General features: G+C 42.5%; 1 protein-coding gene across 1 annotated transcript in view; it reads right to left on the minus strand.

Moving 5' to 3' along the window:
* Window positions 1-660: 660 nt before the first annotated feature.
* AACS (acetoacetyl-CoA synthetase) overlaps window positions 661-21,394 on the minus strand; it is a 124,209-nt gene continuing 103,475 nt past the window's right edge. The window contains exons 14-18 of the mRNA XM_073557087.1: window positions 15,007-15,132; window positions 13,053-13,122; window positions 12,580-12,638; window positions 11,767-11,969; window positions 661-4,210 (exon numbers count right to left, since the gene is read on the minus strand). Of these exons, the coding sequence (XP_073413188.1) occupies window positions 4,073-4,210; window positions 11,767-11,969; window positions 12,580-12,638; window positions 13,053-13,122; window positions 15,007-15,132 (596 nt within the window). The 3' untranslated portion in view covers window positions 661-4,072. The remainder of the gene's footprint in view (window positions 4,211-11,766; window positions 11,970-12,579; window positions 12,639-13,052; window positions 13,123-15,006; window positions 15,133-21,394) is intronic.

Raw genomic sequence — 21,394 nt, forward strand, 5'->3', positions numbered from 1 at the left:
GCATATTTCTTCACTGCTATTCCCCATGTTGCAGGATACGGTGCATGCTACTTTTGGTTTTTACTATGTGGCTGTCATTTTTAGCAACATTAATGCATTACGTCTTTAATGACACGCTACCAGAAGTGAGACCAGATTACACTTGCCACAATTCTCTGCCAACCCAGGCTCTTCGACCAATAAATCCAGCAGAGAATTAAAGTTTGAAGTAGCAGCGGAGTAGGATTTAGGCAATTATCCCACTGTCTTGCTTATTTCTTAGCAGACTTGCATTGCTATACTTAGGTTATAGTTAGAGATGAGAAAACCCCAACTGTGAAGTTCGAGGTTTGTACTGCTGAATCCCAAACACTGACTTCTCCTGGAAGTCCGTTTTTCAGTTTGAGAGGTCAAGTAGGAAAGAAAGGGAGAGATTTTCCAGCTCCAAAGTTCGGGTTCCCATTGATTTCTATGGGGTTTTGGTTCAAGCTCGGATCCCAGAACCCGACCTTCCACAGGTCCGCTCATCCTTAGTGTCTAATGTCCCTTGTATCTTGTGAGCCACGTCAACTTGGGGGTAGTCTGCTCCAAAACACTGCTTGTGAGATATTATAGGATTATACTGGAGTTATTGTCTGAAAAGCCAACTAGTTTAAAAAAAAAAGAAAGAAGATTGCCATATACTGAAAAGGTTGTGACTTTAATGCAGAACAATTAACAGTTTAATACACATACAATGCATTCTCATACTGCAATCAAACATGTAAAATGTGTTGCTATCCACACGGAAGGTAAAACAGTGGCCCACATTTACTGGTGTTATCATGTCAGGTATTTGGTGTAAGTTGTACTTTTTTTTTAATCCAAATCAATTTAGAGACACAGGTTATTGATCTGCACCAAAAAGAACCAATGTGTGTACCTCATTTTTCAAGTATCCAAAAAGAGGGAGGAGGGAGCTGATCAGGCAGATCTAAAAAGACTCCAGATTATTGGTGTACACCTATATTTAGGCACAAAATAATGATCTAAAGTAAGCCAACTGAGGGATGGTGTTAATAATAGTATCACGTTTGGTGTATCATGCATGAAATTAATCGTGCAAGGTTTCCCATAAAGATACATTTTGGAGCTTGTTCAGACTGCATTGACAAAGTTTAAAGAGAATCTGTAACCAAGGTTATAATTCTCTATCTGAGACCAACATAAGGAGAGAGACCCTGATACCAGCACAGTGCCATTTACTTGACTCCTTGCTGTGGTTTGGACAATACCACTGTTTTATCTGCAGCAGCCCTGCTAGTCTTCTCATTCATAAGCTCTCTATTAGTCCCACCACACCACTGATTGACAGCTTTCTGTTTACAATGGACGTAGACACAAAGTTGACAACTTGTTGTAGGAAGAGGGGGATATAGGAAGCTCATGAATATTGAGAAGTACATGGAAGGAGCTCATCATTGAGAGGACTAGCAGATCTGCAGCAGATAAAACAATGGTTTATAAAAAAAAAGCCAATAAGTTGCCCAGCACTGGAATCAGGGTGTCTACTCCTATGTTATGCTGCTCTCAGAAGGGGCAGCATAAACCTTTTGACCGGATTCCCTTAAATATGAATAATAGAGAGCATTAGTAAATGTGGGCCAATGTGTTGTAACATATCAAAGCAATTGTATCTTGTTGTACAGAGCAAATATGCAACATAACATTGAAAGTAATAAATATCATTGGTTTGACCTTCTCTTTCACTTGTCAAGATCATGACATTGCATTGTTTTGTTTCCTGTCATGTTTTTTGGAATATTGTAGAAGGAATACATAAAAGATTGTGAACAGCTCCTAATGCAACTGGAAAACCAAACGTGCCCAAATGACATGGGCAGTAAAGGGTGCAGCCAAAACCACACACAGTAAAAAATAACTGGAGGAAGCAGCTAGCCAGTTGGCTAATGGAAAATTACACAAAAATCCCACCCGACTGACCAATAAGCAGCAGGATGCAGGGGTAGTGCACTTGGGTTTGGCATAACTCATTCTGTATTACCCACATCTGCCTACATTATAGAGGTACAATTATGGAAACCCTGTAAACAAATCTCACAGTAAAGCAAACACATCAGTAGCCAGAGGCCAGACATGGTTTTTGGAGAAAATAATAAAATTTAAAACCATTGCATTGCACTTCGTCAGGTTGTTGCTAGAGCTAAAAACATTGCAGAATGTAACAATATAGTGCTGCACGTCTAAGGTGTGCAGTCCCTCCATCGCTGCCCATCGTCTTCTGGCCGCTCACATATTATACAAAAGGGAATGTGCTAGAGAGGTTCCTGCCATGCCGCAATAGATGGCAGAACTTTGTGTTTATTTTTAGGGACGACCGGGAAGAAAAAAAAGGCCATGTCATATAAAAATGTCCTAATGACGTTAATTAACGGAAAATGGCTATAAAAGATTCTGCCGCCAGAACGCCATTTGCAGTGTTGTAACTGCCGTGAAAAGCACCACGGTAAGAGGAGGTCTGCACTGTACTGCATAGTCGTACCTGCTGTTTTAAGGCTGCAGAAAGGGAATGCACATAAGGTCTCACATACCAAAAGGTCTAAAAGGTTTCAGTGCAGGAGAAAAATGAGGATCTGCCTTAATGATCTACATAAAAAATCCTCCACCACTGACAAGCAGCATTCTGCCCTATAGGGTGTGCTCACATTACGCTTTGTTACATGCTTGGTGGCCCCGTCGGGGCTCACGCCCGAATCCGGTTTTGCGGAGAAGTTTGTACATCAGCCCCGATGGGGCCACCGAGCGTGTACCAAGACGCAATGTGAACGCGCCCTTAAGCCCCCGTTACACAACGATGTCCCAGCGATCCCACCAATGATCCGACATGATAGGATCGCTGGGACATCGTTAGACTGATCGCTGGTGACGATCAGGACCAGCGACGCTGGATGCTGGTTTCTAATGTAAACATCGGGTATCCAGGAGTCGCGGCTCCTGGATACCCGATGTTTATATTAGAAACCAGCATCCAGCGTCGCTGATCGCTGGTCTCTCGCTGCCACACGCAGCGATGCGTGCTGGCCAGCGGGAGACCAGCGATCGAAAAATGGCCCAGGCTGATCAAGCACGATCAGCGATAACCGGCAGGGGGGCCGGTCACTGATGCCCGTCACACACAGTGATCTTGCTGTGTGTGACGGGGCCTTTAGACACAAAGGGCAAATTTATCAAGTGTCTAGAAGAAAAGCCTGTCTTTGTTGGCATTGCAACCAACTAGAGCTCAGCTTTCTTTTTTCAAACAGCTCTTGTAAATTGAAAACTGCAATGTGAATGGTTGCAATGGGCAATAAAGACAGTTTTGATAAGTTTGCCCCATTAATGAATCCGAGGAGGTGTTTTTAGTAGTGTTAAGCTGACCGTATACAGGAGATAATGGTCAGCCAAAGGATCGTTCAGCTGACACTAGCTCTCCCGACTCACTCATACACAGGTACGATCAGCGCGGACAAGTGTTTCTGGGTTATCTATGTAAGAGGCTTTGACAAGCAGCAGCTTATCTTCCCTACGATCAAAAGGATCAGATGACTTAATTCCCACATTGAGTACCGTAAATGGTGGGCTGATCCTGCAGCAATCGTCAGGTTTGGCCAACTTCTACCTGATGATTATGGGGCCCTGAGGTGTACAGGCTGTACTAGCTCATTTACATTCAAAGAGCCAATTCCTTCGTTATCCCCACTGCCATAAAAAGCTAGGTGTAATTGCAACAAAACCATTGCTCTTCATGTGGTCTTCAACCACATCCAATTTGCATGCCATAAAGGTTGAACCCTATAAATGTAGTAGTTTACTAATCAGATATTTAAGGATTCCTATAATCAGTCTGAAAAAAAGAAGAAAACTGGATTTCTTTTTAAAAGAACAACAAAGTATGAGATAGATTAGGTGGGCAATCGATGGACAGACAGAATATTTTTCCCATTTTACTACATTTCCATGTTAACGACCAAGACATATCCACCTACATACAGTATATGTACACGATTGACATGGACAGGCACATGCCACATAGACAGTCTCTAGAGCCCAGTGCTCAGTAATTCTGGAGCTCAGGAATATTGCGATACAAATCCAGGGATTGTGGGTTGGAGAAAGCCCCGCGGTGAGCTACTTCCTTGCCTGCGATGGTTTGTTTCACAGCAACTTCTACCTTCTTCCCACTAATAGTATACTGGAAAGCAAAGAAAGATACAATACGTTACTTCATATTTTGCAACACGAGTATACAGCTATATATATATATATATATATATATATATATATATATATATATATATATATATATATACACACACACAATTTGCAGAGTGGTTTTAGATTTGTACTTCCTTTATTTTAGCGCTCTTACTGCAACGACCAGATCTAAAAGGTCCATATACACATTAGTTTGTAGATGCCTGATGGCGCCAACTATCTAATGCAATCCTTTTATTCTCCAAGTAGTGGTGTTGGCAGTGGCTAACTCCGCTCACCCTACAAAGATCCTATTAATGCTGAGCCAAGGCAAGCAGCACTCATGTGTATGGGAAGTGGGGAAAGATAGCTGCAGTGATGCGTCCACCATAGTGTCAACATTACTGTGCGCTAGGACTGTCCGGCTCATTCACACATCATCTATTTGGATAACACCTCGTCAAGCAAACAAATGAACAGAAGTGGGGCAAGAGACCCGAACAGCTACAGTAAGGGTGCTTTCACAGTGCGTTCTTCGCCACATTCAGTGGTCTCTACAGAGCTTACTTCCGAACCCACTGCAAAACGGGTTTCGGACATATGTGTCAATGGGGCCATTGACTATACTGGTGCAGATGGAGTCACCATGTGGACACCCAAACGTATTCTATTACGTTGGAGTGTCCATCTCCAGTAGGCGTATACGCTTGAAAAGTATGCACGACAGAGCACACGGTGACTCCATCTACATCATTATAGTCAATGGCCCGTAGGCACTTATGAAAACTGTTTTGCAGGAGTTTCAGACATAAGCCCCAAATGGACCACTGAATGTGATGAAGAGCGCATTCTGGAAGAACCCTAATGGAAAGCTAAAAAAAAAAAAGTAAGCAGACTTAAGAGTTTATTGTTTAACGTACCACTCCAGGCTTTTTTTCGCTTAATTTCACCACTGGTTAGGTATCAGTAATGTAGGTAGTATGTATGTATGTGTGTAATAAAATACAGTCGTCTTCTGCTGTTCCCAGCACAACTCCAGGTCATCTTCTGAACCATGTGACCAGAGTTGTGACTGGTCGGTCACTCCAGTGTTTGCTAGGGGGACTTCTCAATGCAAGTCTATGACTCAGAGCAAGGCTGTCACAGACTTATATTAAGAGAGTTAGTAACCAATACCAGTAACCAGTGACTTATGGCCACAAGATGGCGGAGAATGACCGGAGCTGCACTGGAAACCGTAAAAGACGGCCGTTGGTAAGCATTTTTCTAGACACAAGGAACATACACTACTGATACCTATCTGGAGGTGGTGATGGAAAAAAACAAACAAAAAAAAAAACAGAATCGTACTTTAAGCAAATTGGGTTAAACGGTTATGTTATCCAAATAAATTTTATTTTAGTACTGTCATGTACTTACATGAAACCCTAGTCAACAGGTTTTGGGGTACTCTCTATAATTTCATATTGTGCAAAATGAGAAAACAGCACATTTTAACGACCAATTTAAGGTTGTTCATTTCTAGAATGGTATATATTTTCAGACTTATTTTTTAAAAATGTTGAGAATAGTGTTAACTGGCACCAGTACTCAGAAAAAGTAGTATCTCTCAGTCAATAGTTACCGAGAACATGAAGTGAACAATGAGATCATTCCAAAATGTCAAAAGCACTACTGGGATTCCTTCTAGTTTTTACTTAATAATGGTGGTCCAAAGAACAGATTTTTCTAACACCAGTGTTATTGAAGATGTATGTCATCACAAAATAAGACAAAGATGTGGATTCACATAAGATTTATTAGCAAAACATCAACAATGAAGCCCCTATGCTCATTACCAGTCCCTATACTCTAACGGGACACTTTTATACATTAAAAGAGATTTTCAAGGCGCAAAAAATATGATCTGAATGTCCCTGCAATGAATCCCCAATTCTCCTTATTACCCTTATGCGTTTTTTTAGCTCCCGCTCAGCCCCAGAAGCCATCCTTGTACACTCCCTGACAGAAGTTATGTCGCTTATCCATGTTATGTAAATAAAAGCTTATAACCTGACGTTAAATTCATCCATTGGTTGTATAAATTATTCTTTTGAAAGCGGAAACCCTCCGAAATGTGGTTTAGGTTAAGAAAGTAAATTGGCATCAATGCAGAAATATTGATCATTTAATGGACACAGAATGGTCAGATTTTGGCAAGACCAAGTCAGATTTGGCTGAGCCCAGTTTCCAGCATGAAGGACTATGCTTGACTGTTAGGTTACATCTCATTTAGCATAAACACAAAAGATCCAATTCATTGAGCCCGGCGACTTTCTCACGGTCTTGATGACAAGGCGTGTTGGAGTCAGACCCTCCTGATTCATTGAGGCGTCTGACATGTGGCCATTTTGTGCCTAGCCACAAATCTTACTCCGGTCCCTGACTAGAGTGAGATTTCTGGCACAGAAGATGCCACAGCTCATCTAATCCATATCAAGCCCCACAGCCTGCCACAGCTTCCCCTGAGAAACTGGAGTGAAAACATTAAGGCCATGTGCACACGTTGAGGAATTTCCGCGGAAATTTCCGCGGGAATTCCGCAACTCCCTGCCACGGGAAATATGCTAGAATTCCGCATGCATAATTTCCACGTGTTTCCCACGAAAAACTAGCGTTTTGCAAGTGTAATTAGCTTGCAGAATACTAGCGTTTTCCAAGCGATCTGTAGCATCGCTTGGAAAACTGATTGACAGGTTGTCACACTCGTCAAAACATAGTGTTTGACAAGTGTGAGCGTTTTACTATTGAGGCCGCCTATGCAGCATCAGTAGTAAAAGATATAATGTTAAAAATAATTAAAAAAACTAAAAAACGATGTTATTCTCACCTTCCGGCATCCCACGCAGCGTCCCAAGGCCTCAGCGATGCTCCTGCCAACTCCCGTTCCCAGTGATGCCTTGCGACAATGACCTTTGATGAAGTCACGGTCGCGCAAGACCGCTACGTCATCAAAGGTCATTGTCGCAAGGCATTACTGGGACCGGAAGATGCCGGGAGCGTGGCTGACAGGCGGGAACGCTGTGGGGGGCCGCCGGAAGGTGAGAAAAACACCATTGTTTTTATTCTTTTTAACTTTATATCTTTTTGATGCTGCATAGGCTTGGAAAACTGATTGACAGGTTGGTCACACTCGTCAAAACATAGTGTTTGCCTATGCAGCATCAGTAGTAAAAAAGATATAAAGTTAAAAAGAATAAAAACAATGGTGTTTTTCTCACCTTCCGGGGGCCCCCCGCAGCGTTCCCGCCTGTCAGCCACGCTCCCGGCATCTTCCGGTCCCAGTGATGCCTTGCGACAATGACCTTTGATGACGTAGCGGTCTTGCGAGACCGTGACTTCATCAAAGGTCATTGTCGCAAGGCATCACTGGGAACGGGAGTTGGCAGGAGCATCGCTGAGGCCTGGGGACGCTGCGTGGGATGCCGGAAGGTGAGAATAACATCGTTTTTTATTTTTTTAATTATTTTTAACATTATATCTTTTACTACTGATGCTGCATAGGCAGCCTCAATAGTAAAACGCTCACACTTGTCAAACACTATGTTTTGACGAGTGTGACCAACCTGTCAATCAGTTTTCCAAGCCATGCTACAGATCGCTTGAAAAATGCTAGCATTCTGCAAACTACAAACGCTTGCAAAACGCTAGTTTATCGTGGGAAATACACGGGAAATACGCATGCGGAATTCTAGCGTATTTCCCGCAGCAGGGAGTTGCGGAATTCCCGCGGCAATTCCGCAACGTGTGCACATAGCCTAAAAGACTTATGGGGCCCCAAGTCTCTGTGCTTTGAATGGACAGCAGTGGGGAAAAAAAGAGCTGGAAGTCCAATGAGAAAGCGACAGCTCAGGAGCAAAACAGAATTTTAACAGCAACTATATATTAGTAGTTTTCTTCATTTCTCATAAGGTTTACAATGCTTTAATCATCTGCGCGCTTGGAAAACACCTTTTAGCATTATTTTCTACCAATTATTCTTTTCAACAGACACATGTAGTCTGAAGTTTTCTTCGCTGTTTAAAGCAATTTTGAAAATGACACTGAAAAAATCTTAAAATACCATCCAGAAGTAAAGTAACAAATAAAAAACACGCATAATTAGTTTTCAAGAGAAAAAAATGGTAAACGGCTGAAAAGAAATCAACATGTAAAAAAAATGGGGAATTCACCTGGGACTCCCAAAGTGAATAAAGTAGAATACAAAGTTATGAAACCGCCAGAAATGAAGACATTCTGCATCCCACAGATACATTAGAGAAAACTTAAGAAAGCATATCGGTCTCCACTGTTCCCTGCCAAACTCATAGCTCCGTACATTAAATCTAGCGAGGCAGCATTATGTTAAATCCTGTTTTTCAGATGCTTATGACTTATGGGAAAAAAGACTCAGATCATGATGAAACTTGGCAGTTCTATAATCATTCAAGGTCACAATTCTTTTCCAAACTTTCAGAACATTTTGCGTGGAAAGGTTTTGATTTTGTTTTCCCCTTGGACATATTAACACTATCAGAGCTGGTAGACTGCAACAAGAGCCCATTTATAGCAAGATATAATAAAATAAGAAATAATGAAAACTAGATTTTATTAATTATGTATTAATATTAATTTGTAGGTCACTCATGATGAACCGATTCCCTTTATGAACTATGGTGCTCACTTTAAGAAAAAACAAAAGGAAGCCAGAATCAGACAACTATGACCTTGAGGTGGTTATTCCTGATAGGAATAGCAGTGTTGTTGATACCACTTGCATACGTATTACCCAGCAGTTTGATTTGGCACATAAATCTTTTTGCTTAAAACAGGGAACTAGCGGTGCACTGTAGACATAATGGTGCAAGTACCTGCACAGTGCACCACATAAACAAGTAACACAGTGCAAATTTAACACTCAGTGTCCAAATGTATGCGAGTGCCAGTGTCCAAATGTATGCGAGTGCCATACAGTGTCCAAATGTATGCGAGTGCCATACAGTGTCCAAATGTATGCGAGTGCCATACAGTGTGCAAATGTATGCGAGTGCCAGTGTCCAAATGTATGTGAGTGCCATACAGTGTGCAAATGTATGCGAGTGCCAGTGTCCAAATGTATGCGAGTGCCATACAGTGTCCAAATGTATGCGAGTGCCATACAGTGTCCAAATATATGCGAGTGCTATACAGTGACCAAATGTATGTGAGTGCCCCATAGGGTTCAAATGTATACAAGTGCCTAAGAGTGTCCAAATGAATGCGAGTGCCATACAGTGTCCAAATGGTTGCGAGCGCCATACAGTGTCCAAATGGTTGCGAGCGCCATACAGTGTCCAAATGGTTGCGAGCGCCATACAGTGTCCAAATGGTTGCGAGCGCCATACAGTGTCCAAATGTATGCGAGTACCAAAGAGTGTCCAAATGAATGCGAGTGCCGTTCAGTGTCCAAATGGTTATGAGTGCCATACAGTGTCCAAATGAATGCGAGTGTCACAAAGGGTGCAAATGTATGCGAGGGTAGTTCAGTGTCCAAATGTATGCGAGTACCAGTGTCCAAATGTATGCGAGTGCCATACTGTGTCCAAATCTATGCGAGTGCCACACAGTGTTCAAATGTATGCGAGTGCCATACAGTGTCCAAATGTATGCGAGTGCCATACAATGTCCAAATGTATGCGAGTTCCGTACAGTGTCCAAATGTATGCGAGTGCCATAGTGTCCAAATGTACATGTATGCGAGTGCCATACAGTGTCCAAATGTATGCGAGGCCATACAGTGTCCAAACGTATGCGAGTGCCATACAGTGTCCAAACGTATGCGAGTGCCATACAGTGTCTAAACGTATGCGAGTGCCATACAGTGTCCAAATGTATGCGAGTGTCAAAAAGAGTCAAAATGTATGTGCGTGCCAGTGTCCAAATGTATGCGAGCGCCATACAGTGTCCAAATGTATGCGAGTGCCATACAGTGTCCAAATGTATGCGAGTGCCAGTGTCCAAATGGTTACGAGTGCCATACAGTGTCCAAATGAATGCGAGTGTCACAAAGGGTGCAAATGTATGCGAGGGTAGTTCAGTGTCCAAATGTATGCGAGTACCAGTGTCCAAATGTATGCGAGTGCCATACTGTGTCCAAATGTATGCGAGTGCCATACATTGTCCAAATGTATGCGAGTGCCAGCGTCCAAATGTATGCGAGTGCCAGCGTCCAAATGCATGCGAGTGCCAGCGTCCAAATGCATGCGAGTGCCAGCGTCCAAATGCATGCGAGTGCCAGCGTCCAAATGCATGCGAGTGCCAGCGTCCAAATGTACAAATGTATGCGAATGCCAGCGTCCAAATGTACAAATGTATGCGAGTGCCAGCGTCCAAATGTACAAATGTATGCGAATGCCAGCGTCCAAATGTACAAATGTATGTGAGTGCCAGCGTCCAAATGAATGCGAGTGGCATTCAGTGTCCAAATGTATGCGAGTGGCATTCAGTGTCCAAATGTATGCGAGTGCCATACCAGTGCATAAATAAGGTGTTACATTATGCCTACATAGGATAGTAATAGTGTATCAAAGAAAAAGTGCTGTTATAATATGCAAATAAATAACAGTGCCGTGTAATATAGGTGTGCAAAAGTACAGTGGCACCTCCATAAGGTACTTATTAATGAGCCTCACCAACATGAACATACCAATCCCTGGGCCTCATCAGGAGTGCGATTTGTAATTTTGTCATGTTCCACATTCAATTTACACAAACTGTTCTCATTAACAGACAAAGACATTAAAATAAGCAAAATTTCATGGATCCAGGACAAGGCTCTCAGTCTTCCACCTACCATGATCGGCAATCTCTGATCTTCTGATTGTCGGGATACTACAGTAATCAGGCATGCTCTAGTTAAGCCTCACTAGGGAGGGATTATAGGCCTGTTCAAGTAACTGGATGCCGCCTGAGTATTCAGGCAGTTGACATCCATGCCACTAATCTAAATGCTCTGCTACATGCTCATTGAGAGTGATCTGACGAAACTCTGCGGCATCACTCGGCTCTACTACAGAGCCACTAGTCACACATTGCTCTGACACATTACTAGTCTATCATGCTGTGCCACTTTCTCGTGTCTGCCTCATCGGTCTCCCATTGCAGAGTCTACGGCTTCCTCGTGGACTACTGCTCAAGTCTTCCAGTGGCCGACCATCATCTTCAGCCTTCAGCCAGTCCGCCTCTCTGCATCAACATCATCTGTCTGTGCTGCACAACAGCTGCTTATCTGGACTGAGAGCTTTGAGAAGCTACCTCACCAGGTGAGACAACTGCCAAAGTCATGCCCCTGCTTAACACTAAGCTCTAGGGGTAATTGCTCCATTTCACCCTTATAAAAGGTGTGCCTGAGCTGAAACCCAATGATTTGCTCATCATCAAGCACTATTGAATGTTTAGTTCACACAATAAGATAAATTTAGTTTGCAAAAATTTTAGCATGAACCTCACATTTTTTTACTGGATGTGTTACAATACAGTCAGCAGTGATCTTCTTACCGGAATGTCTTTTGTTTCCAGGATCAGGGCTGGCACGTGCCGGGCAGACAGCGCTATGCGGATGGAGTCCTTTATCCTTTTCACCAGATCACGGGTAAAGGTGCAGTTATTGTTCATCTTAAGGAAAAGAATGACCCTTTCCTCCCCATCTTTATTGTACTGGGGGATGCAGAGGCTGTCCGACACATCCACAAATGATTCAACTGCAACAAGACAAAGTCACTTATTACAGATCCCCAATTTCATCTCACAGCCTTCTCTTTAATACACTGGACAGGATGGACATACTTGATCTGTTCCACCATGTGTGCAGTAGAACCATCCAGATCTCACATTATTGCAATTCATTTGATATTGCATTTGTGTATTCTGCTATACTTTCCTACCGAGCGTCTCTGAGCTTTTCTGCGCTTGGGTCTTCCACTACTTAGAATGCGGTTACAACTCAAAGAGGTTTTTCCAATAATGACTATATGACCTGATCTATCCTCTAAGCCCCAGTAATAAGCAGCAGTTAATGTCTGATGGAGACGCTTAAAAGGGAATTGGAGGGGAGCAGTGGGAGTCTAATCCGTATCCATTCAGGAGACGTAATAATGGCTTTGTTAGTATAGCCAGTCAGCAGCCGAATGTTGAAAATGTGTTTAATTAGCAGGTCCCAGTAGTGAACTTCTGCATTACAAATCTTGGCTACGCATTAGTCATTTCTTCCCACTTAAAATAATGACAGTTTCTTATTTTCAACCTCCTCGTTACCATTATGTAGAAAATTAACCTATTCAGTGGCTGGTGGAGGGCACCGGATAATTGTACCTATATTGTAGATTTCAGAGCTTCCAAATCGTACCCCGTTTGGATTCAGTGTTCCATCGCTGCAAGTAAAATGAACGAGGCATTAAACCATTTATACTCTAGGGAGTCTAGGGGGAACATGCACAATATTTGCACGGCGGTAATTAGATAGTTAATTTTACAGCCACGTCTAAAAACTGGAGTAGGATTGGGTTATTGTATAGCTACAGATTCAGCAAACCCAAGCGACACTCATCTGGAGTCCAGATGTATCACTGGATATATTGTAGCAGTGAACATGTCTCATGTCAAGGCAGCTCACAAATTAGAAAAGATGGACGACCGCTGTTAGTCATGTTGGGCGGCTGGCAGAATGTATCAGTCTCTGCCCAGGGGATTTTATTCCATTGGTTGCTTAGGTAAAGGGGAGTCTTGGTCGTGTGTGGCCTGCTGCCTCGTCAAAATACAAATTATAGGCTCAGGACAATACACACCTGCGTCCCAGCATTACAATTCCTCCTGTTTTAGGATTTATTTTGCAGTAGTCTCCATGGGCCCAGATACCTAAAATACCAGAGATGGTTACAGTACAAATGGTCAGTCTAGTTCTGAAATAGTAACATTATATTGCATCATTAGCTCGCTGACTGCTTTCATGTATATGTATGTAAAGAAGCTTAAAGGTTTATTTTCAGATGGTACAATTTCAAAGTGCTTGTAAAAACGTCTATTATTAAAACGCCTCTCTATACTCAAGAATGAGGGGATTTTTCAATTTATAGTTTACTGCTCATTGTCTACATTACCGGCCACCACTGAAGTCTAGCAGCAGTGGCCAGTGTCCTAAGAGCACAGTGCTCACAATCTCTTTCTATGGAGGTTGTAAGCACTGCTCTGAAGCTGGCCAGATGGTGCGATCCAGACAGATTCAGTGCCATTCACACATCCAGTGATGCAGAGGCCAGGTTACCTCTGCTAGCAACAGTATCAGAGAGCACACTGTTTGCCTCAGCAGAGCAACTCTGCCATTAGTCTGAACTGTCAAATCATCAGTAGTGACTGCTCCGTGACAAGCAGGGACCTAGTAGGCAGGGAAGGGGTGCACTCCTGTAGCAAAATGATGAGAAAAGCCAATTAAGAAGCTGAAGGACACAAAACATTGTGGCCATACATAACATTGTGGTCAGCAGGATTACTATATTTTTCCTATTTACATGGAGATGATTTTTAAGGCGGGCTGATGTTTTCTTATAACATTCATTTCCCACCAGCTTAGATATGATGACAGATATGCTGGAAAAATAGGTTCCAAGATACCTGAGGCCCATTTGTACCTTGTGTACATTACACATACCTTTGTGAATGCAGAAATAGGCACATCACATATTTAACCATAAAGTAACTATTTCTACTTCAGAACTTGCTAGGATAGCTGGCAGACAAATACTGTGTGCTGGAGGGAGCTGGAGACACAGAGGAAAACCCCGGTCAGATTTGACACTGTACTACAGAGCGACTAGCTCCACCACAGCAGGGGTCCTCCTACAGAAGAACCTGACACATTTCATATCCTGGATACAACTAATCTGAAACCAGAACATTTTATAGAGGATTTTTTCATGTACAGTAGAAATAAAAGGGCGCAGATATATATAATATTCACTTGTGCAGTAGCTGGGAACATAATGAATATAAGAACCCGTCTCATAAATGATATGTGAAATACCAAGTTCTGATTGAAATACCGTCCTGGCCTAACATTACAGTTTTCCACTGATGGTGCAACTTAATCTTGTTCTACAGTTATATATTTTTTATAGGTAGCACCTGTTCACACTAGTTTGGATATGCTGATCATTTTCTTCTATTTGTTGCATGCCTTTTTTGTCACGTGCATGCCTGTTCCCATCAGTCTCATGTGAAATAGTTAGCTGGTTCCTTCCTGCCCCATACTTTGTAGGCTTCTTGCCCAGGAGAGGTGTCATATCAGAACAGGGACCCAGCAATGAAGGATTCCTTGACGTTGGCTGGTGGGCTCACATATATTGGCCAATGTGCCAAGTACCTTCTTTTTTTACTGTAATTTTTCATAGCAATTTTTCAGTTTCATTTTTCCAATATGTCATAAGTACATATTGTAGCATTTTCCTATTAATTATGGCAGTTCCAATCTTCTAGAGTTATCATTCTTAGCCATTCGGGGTGCAACTTAATCTTTTTCTATAGTTATATATTTTTTAGTTGCCACCTGTTCACACTAGTTTAGATGTGCCAGTCACTTTCTTCTGTGTAGTTTTCCATCGGCACCATTACAATAGGTTTACCCCGCTCTTCCACTGACTGTTGGTCACATACGACCACTCACTGTCTTTTGGGTTTCTCATTACAGACGGCAGGCTGTGTTTCCAGCATTTGTAAATCCATTCATTTTCCATATTAATGTGATACCTGGGAATTTGGAGAAATACGCTTTCTGATATTTGCTGCCATCTTCATCGTTCCAGAAGTGCGTGGGCTGAGACGGTAATGGAATAGTGCAGACCAGCTCGCCACTTTCTCCCCACACCGCCTTTCCTGCAGAAGAAGGAGAAGGCAATAAGGAAAGAAATGACCATCTATCTGCAGAATTAAATGAGAACATTAGCATTATGCTGTACAGGATAAGGCGATACAGATTAGCCAGTTTCAGACAATCAAAGACACATTGATCATTGCACCTGCAACTGAGCAGGAAGGACACACGGCCGAGGACTGATGTACAGCCTAAATTCTTTTTTTTTGCTTTTTTTCCCCTAGTAACTACTAAATTAGAACTACACAGACTGACTTTATTTATTCAGACGTGTCTGTGTGCTATGTAAATTCGGTGGCATATGCGGATCTGATTCACAGATTGAAGGTTCTGAAGAAGCTGTTTAGTGTGACCCACTTAATTAAGCAGATTCATTGCAAACCTGGCATTAACACCTTCACAGGGGAGTGCAATGGATTGACACAACAAACGCAAAACTATTACACCGCGCGTTGTTCTGTCAGAGGCAGATTATTAACCATGTGGTGCCCAAATTCTTTATCTTCCTCCTAATGAACGTTCACAGCGCAGAAATAACACATACAGGAGAAAGCAATCAATGTTGTCACAGAACAGATAGAATAAACTGGAACTACATACGTATTCAGATTATTCACACATATCTGGACATTAGGGAGCTTCAATAAAGTTTAAAGGTTCTGATTTAGAAATATTAAGGCTCCCAAATATAGTGGGGAAAATAAGAATTTGATACAATGACGATTTTGCAGTTTTCCCACCTACAAAGAATGGAGAGGACTGTAATTTTTATCGTAAGTACACATTGTACGATTTTTAAATAATTAAATTGCATTTTATTGCATAATTGGAAAGTGCTGCAGAATATGTTGGCGCTATATAAATAAAATTATTATTATTATTGCTGCATGAAATAAGTATTTGATCACCTACCAACCAGCAAGAATTCTGGGTCTCACAGACCTGTTAATTTTTCTTTAAGAAGCCCTCCTATTCTGCTCTCATTGCCTGTATTAATCACACCTGTTTGAACTTGTTACCTGTATAAAAGACACCTGTCCAAACACTCAGTCAATCACACTCTAACCTCTCCACTATGGCTAAGTTCAAAGAGCTGTCTAAGGACATAAGGGACAAAATTGTAGACCTGCACAAGATTGGGTTGGTTGGGCTACAGGACAATAGGCAAGCAGCTTGGTGAGAAGGCAACAACTGTTGGCACAATTATTAGAAAATGGAAGAAACATAAGATGACTTTCAATCTTCCTCGGTCTGAGGCTCCATGCAACATCTTGCCTAGTGGGGTAAAGATGCTTCTAAGAAAGGTCAGGAATCCAGCCCAAATTACACAGGAGGACCTGGTCAGTGACCTGAAGAAAGCTGGGACTACAAAATCAAACATTACCGTTAGTAACACACTACGCCATCATGGATTAAAATCCTGTAGAGCACGCAAGGTCCTCCTGCTCACGCCAGCACATGTCCAGGCCCGTTCAAGGTCGCCAGTGACCATCTGGATGATAAAGAGGAGGCATGGGAGAGGTTCATGTGGTCAGATGAGATCAAAATAGAACTTTTTGGTATCAACTCCACACGCATGTTTGGAGGAAGAAGAAGGATGAAAACAACCCCAAGAACACAGTCCCAACCGTGAAGCATGGTGGGGCAAACATCTTACATTAGGTGTGCTTTTCTGCAAAGGGAACAGGAAGACTGCACTGTATTGAAGGGATGATGGATGGGATCATGTATTGCAAGATTTTGTCCAACAACCTCCTAACCTGAGTAAAAGAATTGAAGATAGGCAGTGGTTGAGTCTTCCAGCATGACAGTGACCCAAAACAAACAGTTAGGCTAAGTGCACACGTACCGGAACTCTCGCGGAAATTACCGCAAGAGTTCCGGAATTCCAGTCCGCGGGAAAATCGCATTTTAAATTCCCACGATTTTCCCGCGGAAAAACTAGCATTTTGCAAGCGTATTTAGCTTGCAAAATGCTAGCGTTTTCCAAGCGATCTGTAGCATCGCTTGGAGAACTGATTGACAGGTTGGTCACACTCGTCAAACATAGTGTTTGACAAGTGTGACCAACTTTTTACTACTGAGGCCGCCTATGCAGCATCAGTAGTAAAAGATAGAATGTAAAAAAAAAAATAAAAAATGGTGTTATTCTTACCCTCCGACGTCCCGCGCATCCGTTCCCAGTAATCCTTTGCGAAAATGCCCGCGATGACGTCAGTTCTCGCGGGATCGCGACGTCTCGCGGTAATTCGCGATGACGTCGCGCGAATGACCACGAGACTTCGCGATCCCGCGAGAACGGACGCCATCGCGGGCATTTTCGCAAAGGACTACTGGGAACGAGAGCGTGAAGAGAAGCAGGAAGGCTGTGCGGGACGTCGGAGGGTGAGAATAACAATATTTTTTATTTTTAAATTCTATGTTTTACAGGGGTATGGTACCCAAAGCCCGGAGGACAGTCTCCTCTCCTCCAGACCGTGGGTACCATCTGCAAATGTTCTGCTTACTTTCCGCATGGTACGCACAGCCACATGCGGAAAGTAAGCGGAACAATGCATTCCTATGGGTGCGGGATCGCCGCGATTCCACAAATTAATGAGCATGCTGCGGTTTTTACCGCGAAGCGATTCCGCCGTGGTAAAAACCGCAGCATTAGTACAGCATTGCGGAATCCCATAGGAATGCATGGGATGCTTATTTTTCGCGTTTTCGCGGCAAAATCGCGCGGTTAAAACTGCAGCGGAAACGCGAAAAAAACGCCACGTGTGAACTCAGCCTTAGGGCAACTAAGGAATGGTTCCAAAAGAAACATTTCAAGGTGCTGGACTTGACCAGCCAGTCTCCAGACTTGAAACCAGTAGAACATTTCTGAGGGAGCTGAAACTCAATATTGCCCAGGGACATCCCTGAAGCCTGAAAGATCTGGAGAAGATCTGCATGGAGGAGTGGGCCAAAATCCCTGCTGCTGTGTGTGCAAACTTGGTCAAGGACTACAGGAAATGTCTGACCTCTGTAATTGCAAACAAAGGTTTCTGTAGCAAACAGTAAGTTTTGCTATTTGATTCTATCAAATACTTATTTCATGCAATAAAATGCTAATTAATTATGTAAAAATCATACAATGTGATTTTCTGGATTTTTTTAAGATTCTGTCTCTCACAGTTGATGTGTACCTACGATAAAAATTAAAGACCTCTCCATTCTTTGCAGGTGGGAAAACTTGCAAAATCGGCAGTGTATCAAATACTTATTTTCCCCACTGTGCCTTACACATCCCAGCTCCCCCATACACATGAATGCATTGTTGCTTCACTTATTTGTATACTGATCCATATACATCCTGTACATCCACAGCTGAATTCACAATTCTGTGGTGGTTACGGGATGCAGAAGTTATAATAAAATATAATATAACCGCTGCTCTGGTCTCTTTCTGCAGCGCAGACATCCAGTCAACAGTGCTGCAGCCAATCAGTGACCTCAGCAGCTTCTGAGATTGCCTGCAGTGTTGTCAACATGATGTCAGTGCTGCAGACAAAGAGAGTGGGGTATCAGTGGAGGCACTGGACCTGGGGAGTGTAAGTAATAAAGTAATACTCAGTTTGTTTGTTATTTCTTTTTTATAACTACTGCAGATTATAGCCAAGTTTTCTGAAAATGCTCAAACCCCTTTAAGAACATAATCACAAACACCTTTACCCTTGCTCCATAATAAGCCTATGTGCCAGCCAATCTAAAACTACCAGGAACTCTAGACTGCACTTAGATGAAAAGCAGCAAACTTTAATGAAAGGGTCTTCGTTACTACTGATAAAATAAAGATAAAAGTAGCTGCTCCCTGGGGAATGATCAATTTGCATTCCTTCCAATTTCACCAATCACGTTACAATTATTCATCCCCCATTAAAAACCTAATTTTAATCAACTGAAAGTGCTACATAAAAGTGTATATATTATATAAATTGTGCCTGGAAGCAAGACCTTCAGGGGCTCACTTACCAGCCCAAGTTATCGAGCAATCTTTAAACACTCCAGGTTGGCAAAACGTCAGCGCAGTTATCATATATTAGCGCCAAAGGATACAGACTCCTGCACAAGGTCAGACACAGGAGTAGCAGGAGACACTCACACAACCAGTCCATCCAAATTCAATCTTCAGCTTTACAGGGAATCTGTCACCACATTTTTGCTGCCTTATCTTAGTGCAGCATAATGTAGAGACAGAGACCCTGATTCCAGCGATGTATCACTTATTTCAAAGCTTGCAGTAGTTTTGATAGAATCACTTTATCAGCAGGAGAATATCACTAGAGGACTAGCATGCTGCTGCCATGTAGTCCTACATATTTATGAGCTCTATATAACCCCACCCTCACCACTGATTGGCAGCTTTCTGCCTCTGCACAGTGTATATAGAAAGCTATCAGTCAGGGGTATGGACAGGATTGTAAAGCTCAGAGAAACAGTAGCTCTGCAGCAGGTAAAATAGCGATTTTATCAAAACTGAAGTTAACAGCTCAGTAACTAATACATCACTGGAATCGGGGTCTGATTTTGGCACACATCACAAAATAAATCATGCCTGCTTTCTAATGAAGACCCTTTCTTTGGCCCTGACGACCAGGGCGCAAAAGTGACTAAATCACATGATAAAGGAGGTCAAGGTGTGCCCAACAGTTCCTATACATTTACTTTAGTAAAGATCTGCCACCGATGTATCTAAATCTGACAAAACACAATTTCCAGGGCTAAAGTAGAGCAGCTGCTATAATGCCCAATAACTCCGTGGGCCAAACACAGAGGCAGGGTGTAGCTTGAGACAATAAGGATGATATTAGGAGGGGTGGAAGATGTCCCCACACAAATCTACAACAGTAATGTCACAGTATAGGACTTATGCACATGGCCATGTCACAGCATAAGCAAAATTCACAGTGTACAAGGATAATAGACACAGTGACATCATAACGGAAGAAAACGAAGATTGATGCCAGAGGACAGGGTTACTGCATGTAGTGATTTCACTGTGTGTATTGTGGCATCAATCTTTGTTTTATGTCACCCTGTTCATTCATCTACTGCATGTATTCGGAGATCAGAATACATAGAATTGTGTGAATTTTGCTTAGGCTACATCACCACGAATATACAGCAAGTCATATACAGTGGCATCATTATATTATACTTATGCTGGTATATTACTGTGTGGCTATTCCATCGGTATAACATCACTGTGTGCATTATCACCGTTTATTTTGACATCACTGTATGAATTTTCCTTATGCTATGACATCACCATGAACATAAGTCCAACATGGTGACATCCGTATATTTGTGATGAGACATTACTGTGTGCATTATTCCTGTACTGTGAGCTCACAGTGCACATTCTCTCACTGCTATAATATCAGTGTGTGCAGTATCACTGCTAGGGCTTGTGCACACGACCGATTATCTCGGACAAGTTCTATCTGTGGTTTTCACAGATGGCACCCATGATAGTCTATGGGCCTGTCCACATGTCCTATTGGAGTCATGTTTGATTTTGATCTGAGTGTTGGATGAAAACTGGCCATGCAAGTTTATGGGTCCTTGAAAAACACTGATCTGCACGTGGATGACATCAGAGTAGGGTCCAATTTTCAGACTGACTGAATGGAGAAAGTGGAGACATTTTTTCTCTTTCCACGTCACAGAAAAACTGATGCAACTCTGACCAAACTCTGACCAGAATAATTGGGCCGTGGCTTCGTTCACACGTGAAGTATTTTACCTCAGTATTTGTAAGTCAAAACTACGAGTGGAACAGTCAGAGAAAAGTATAATAGAAACCCGTCACCACTTCTGGATTTATCACCCACTCCTGGTTGTGGCTTACAGATACTGAGGTAAAATACTGACCAAATACTGAACGTGTGAACGTGGCCTCAGAACGAAAACGGTCGTGTGAACCTTCTGCACGTTATTTCATTACTGTGAATGGTGGAGGAGGGCCCCACTTCCAGTTTTGCTTCCATTTTATGCCTGAGACCTATTAAAGTGGATCTCCCCCCGGCACGGCCGAAGACACCATTACAAGGAGAGAGAAGAAGTGCTCGTACACATGACTTATGCCTGGCAGATTGCCCACAAGCATCCTTTATGACTGAAGTCAACTCTCTCACGTTCAAGGTCATTCTCATTGCTCAAAAGAAAAATATCCAGTGAAAAAGTTCACAATCTGTCCTCATGACAATAAATCAATGGCAAAGGTCGGTCACAATG

Source organism: Dendrobates tinctorius, unplaced genomic scaffold (genome assembly GCF_039654945.1).
Source record: "Dendrobates tinctorius isolate UK_male_01 unplaced genomic scaffold, ASM3965494v1 ptg000243l, whole genome shotgun sequence".
Classification (NCBI taxonomy): Eukaryota; Metazoa; Chordata; class Amphibia; order Anura; family Dendrobatidae; genus Dendrobates; species Dendrobates tinctorius.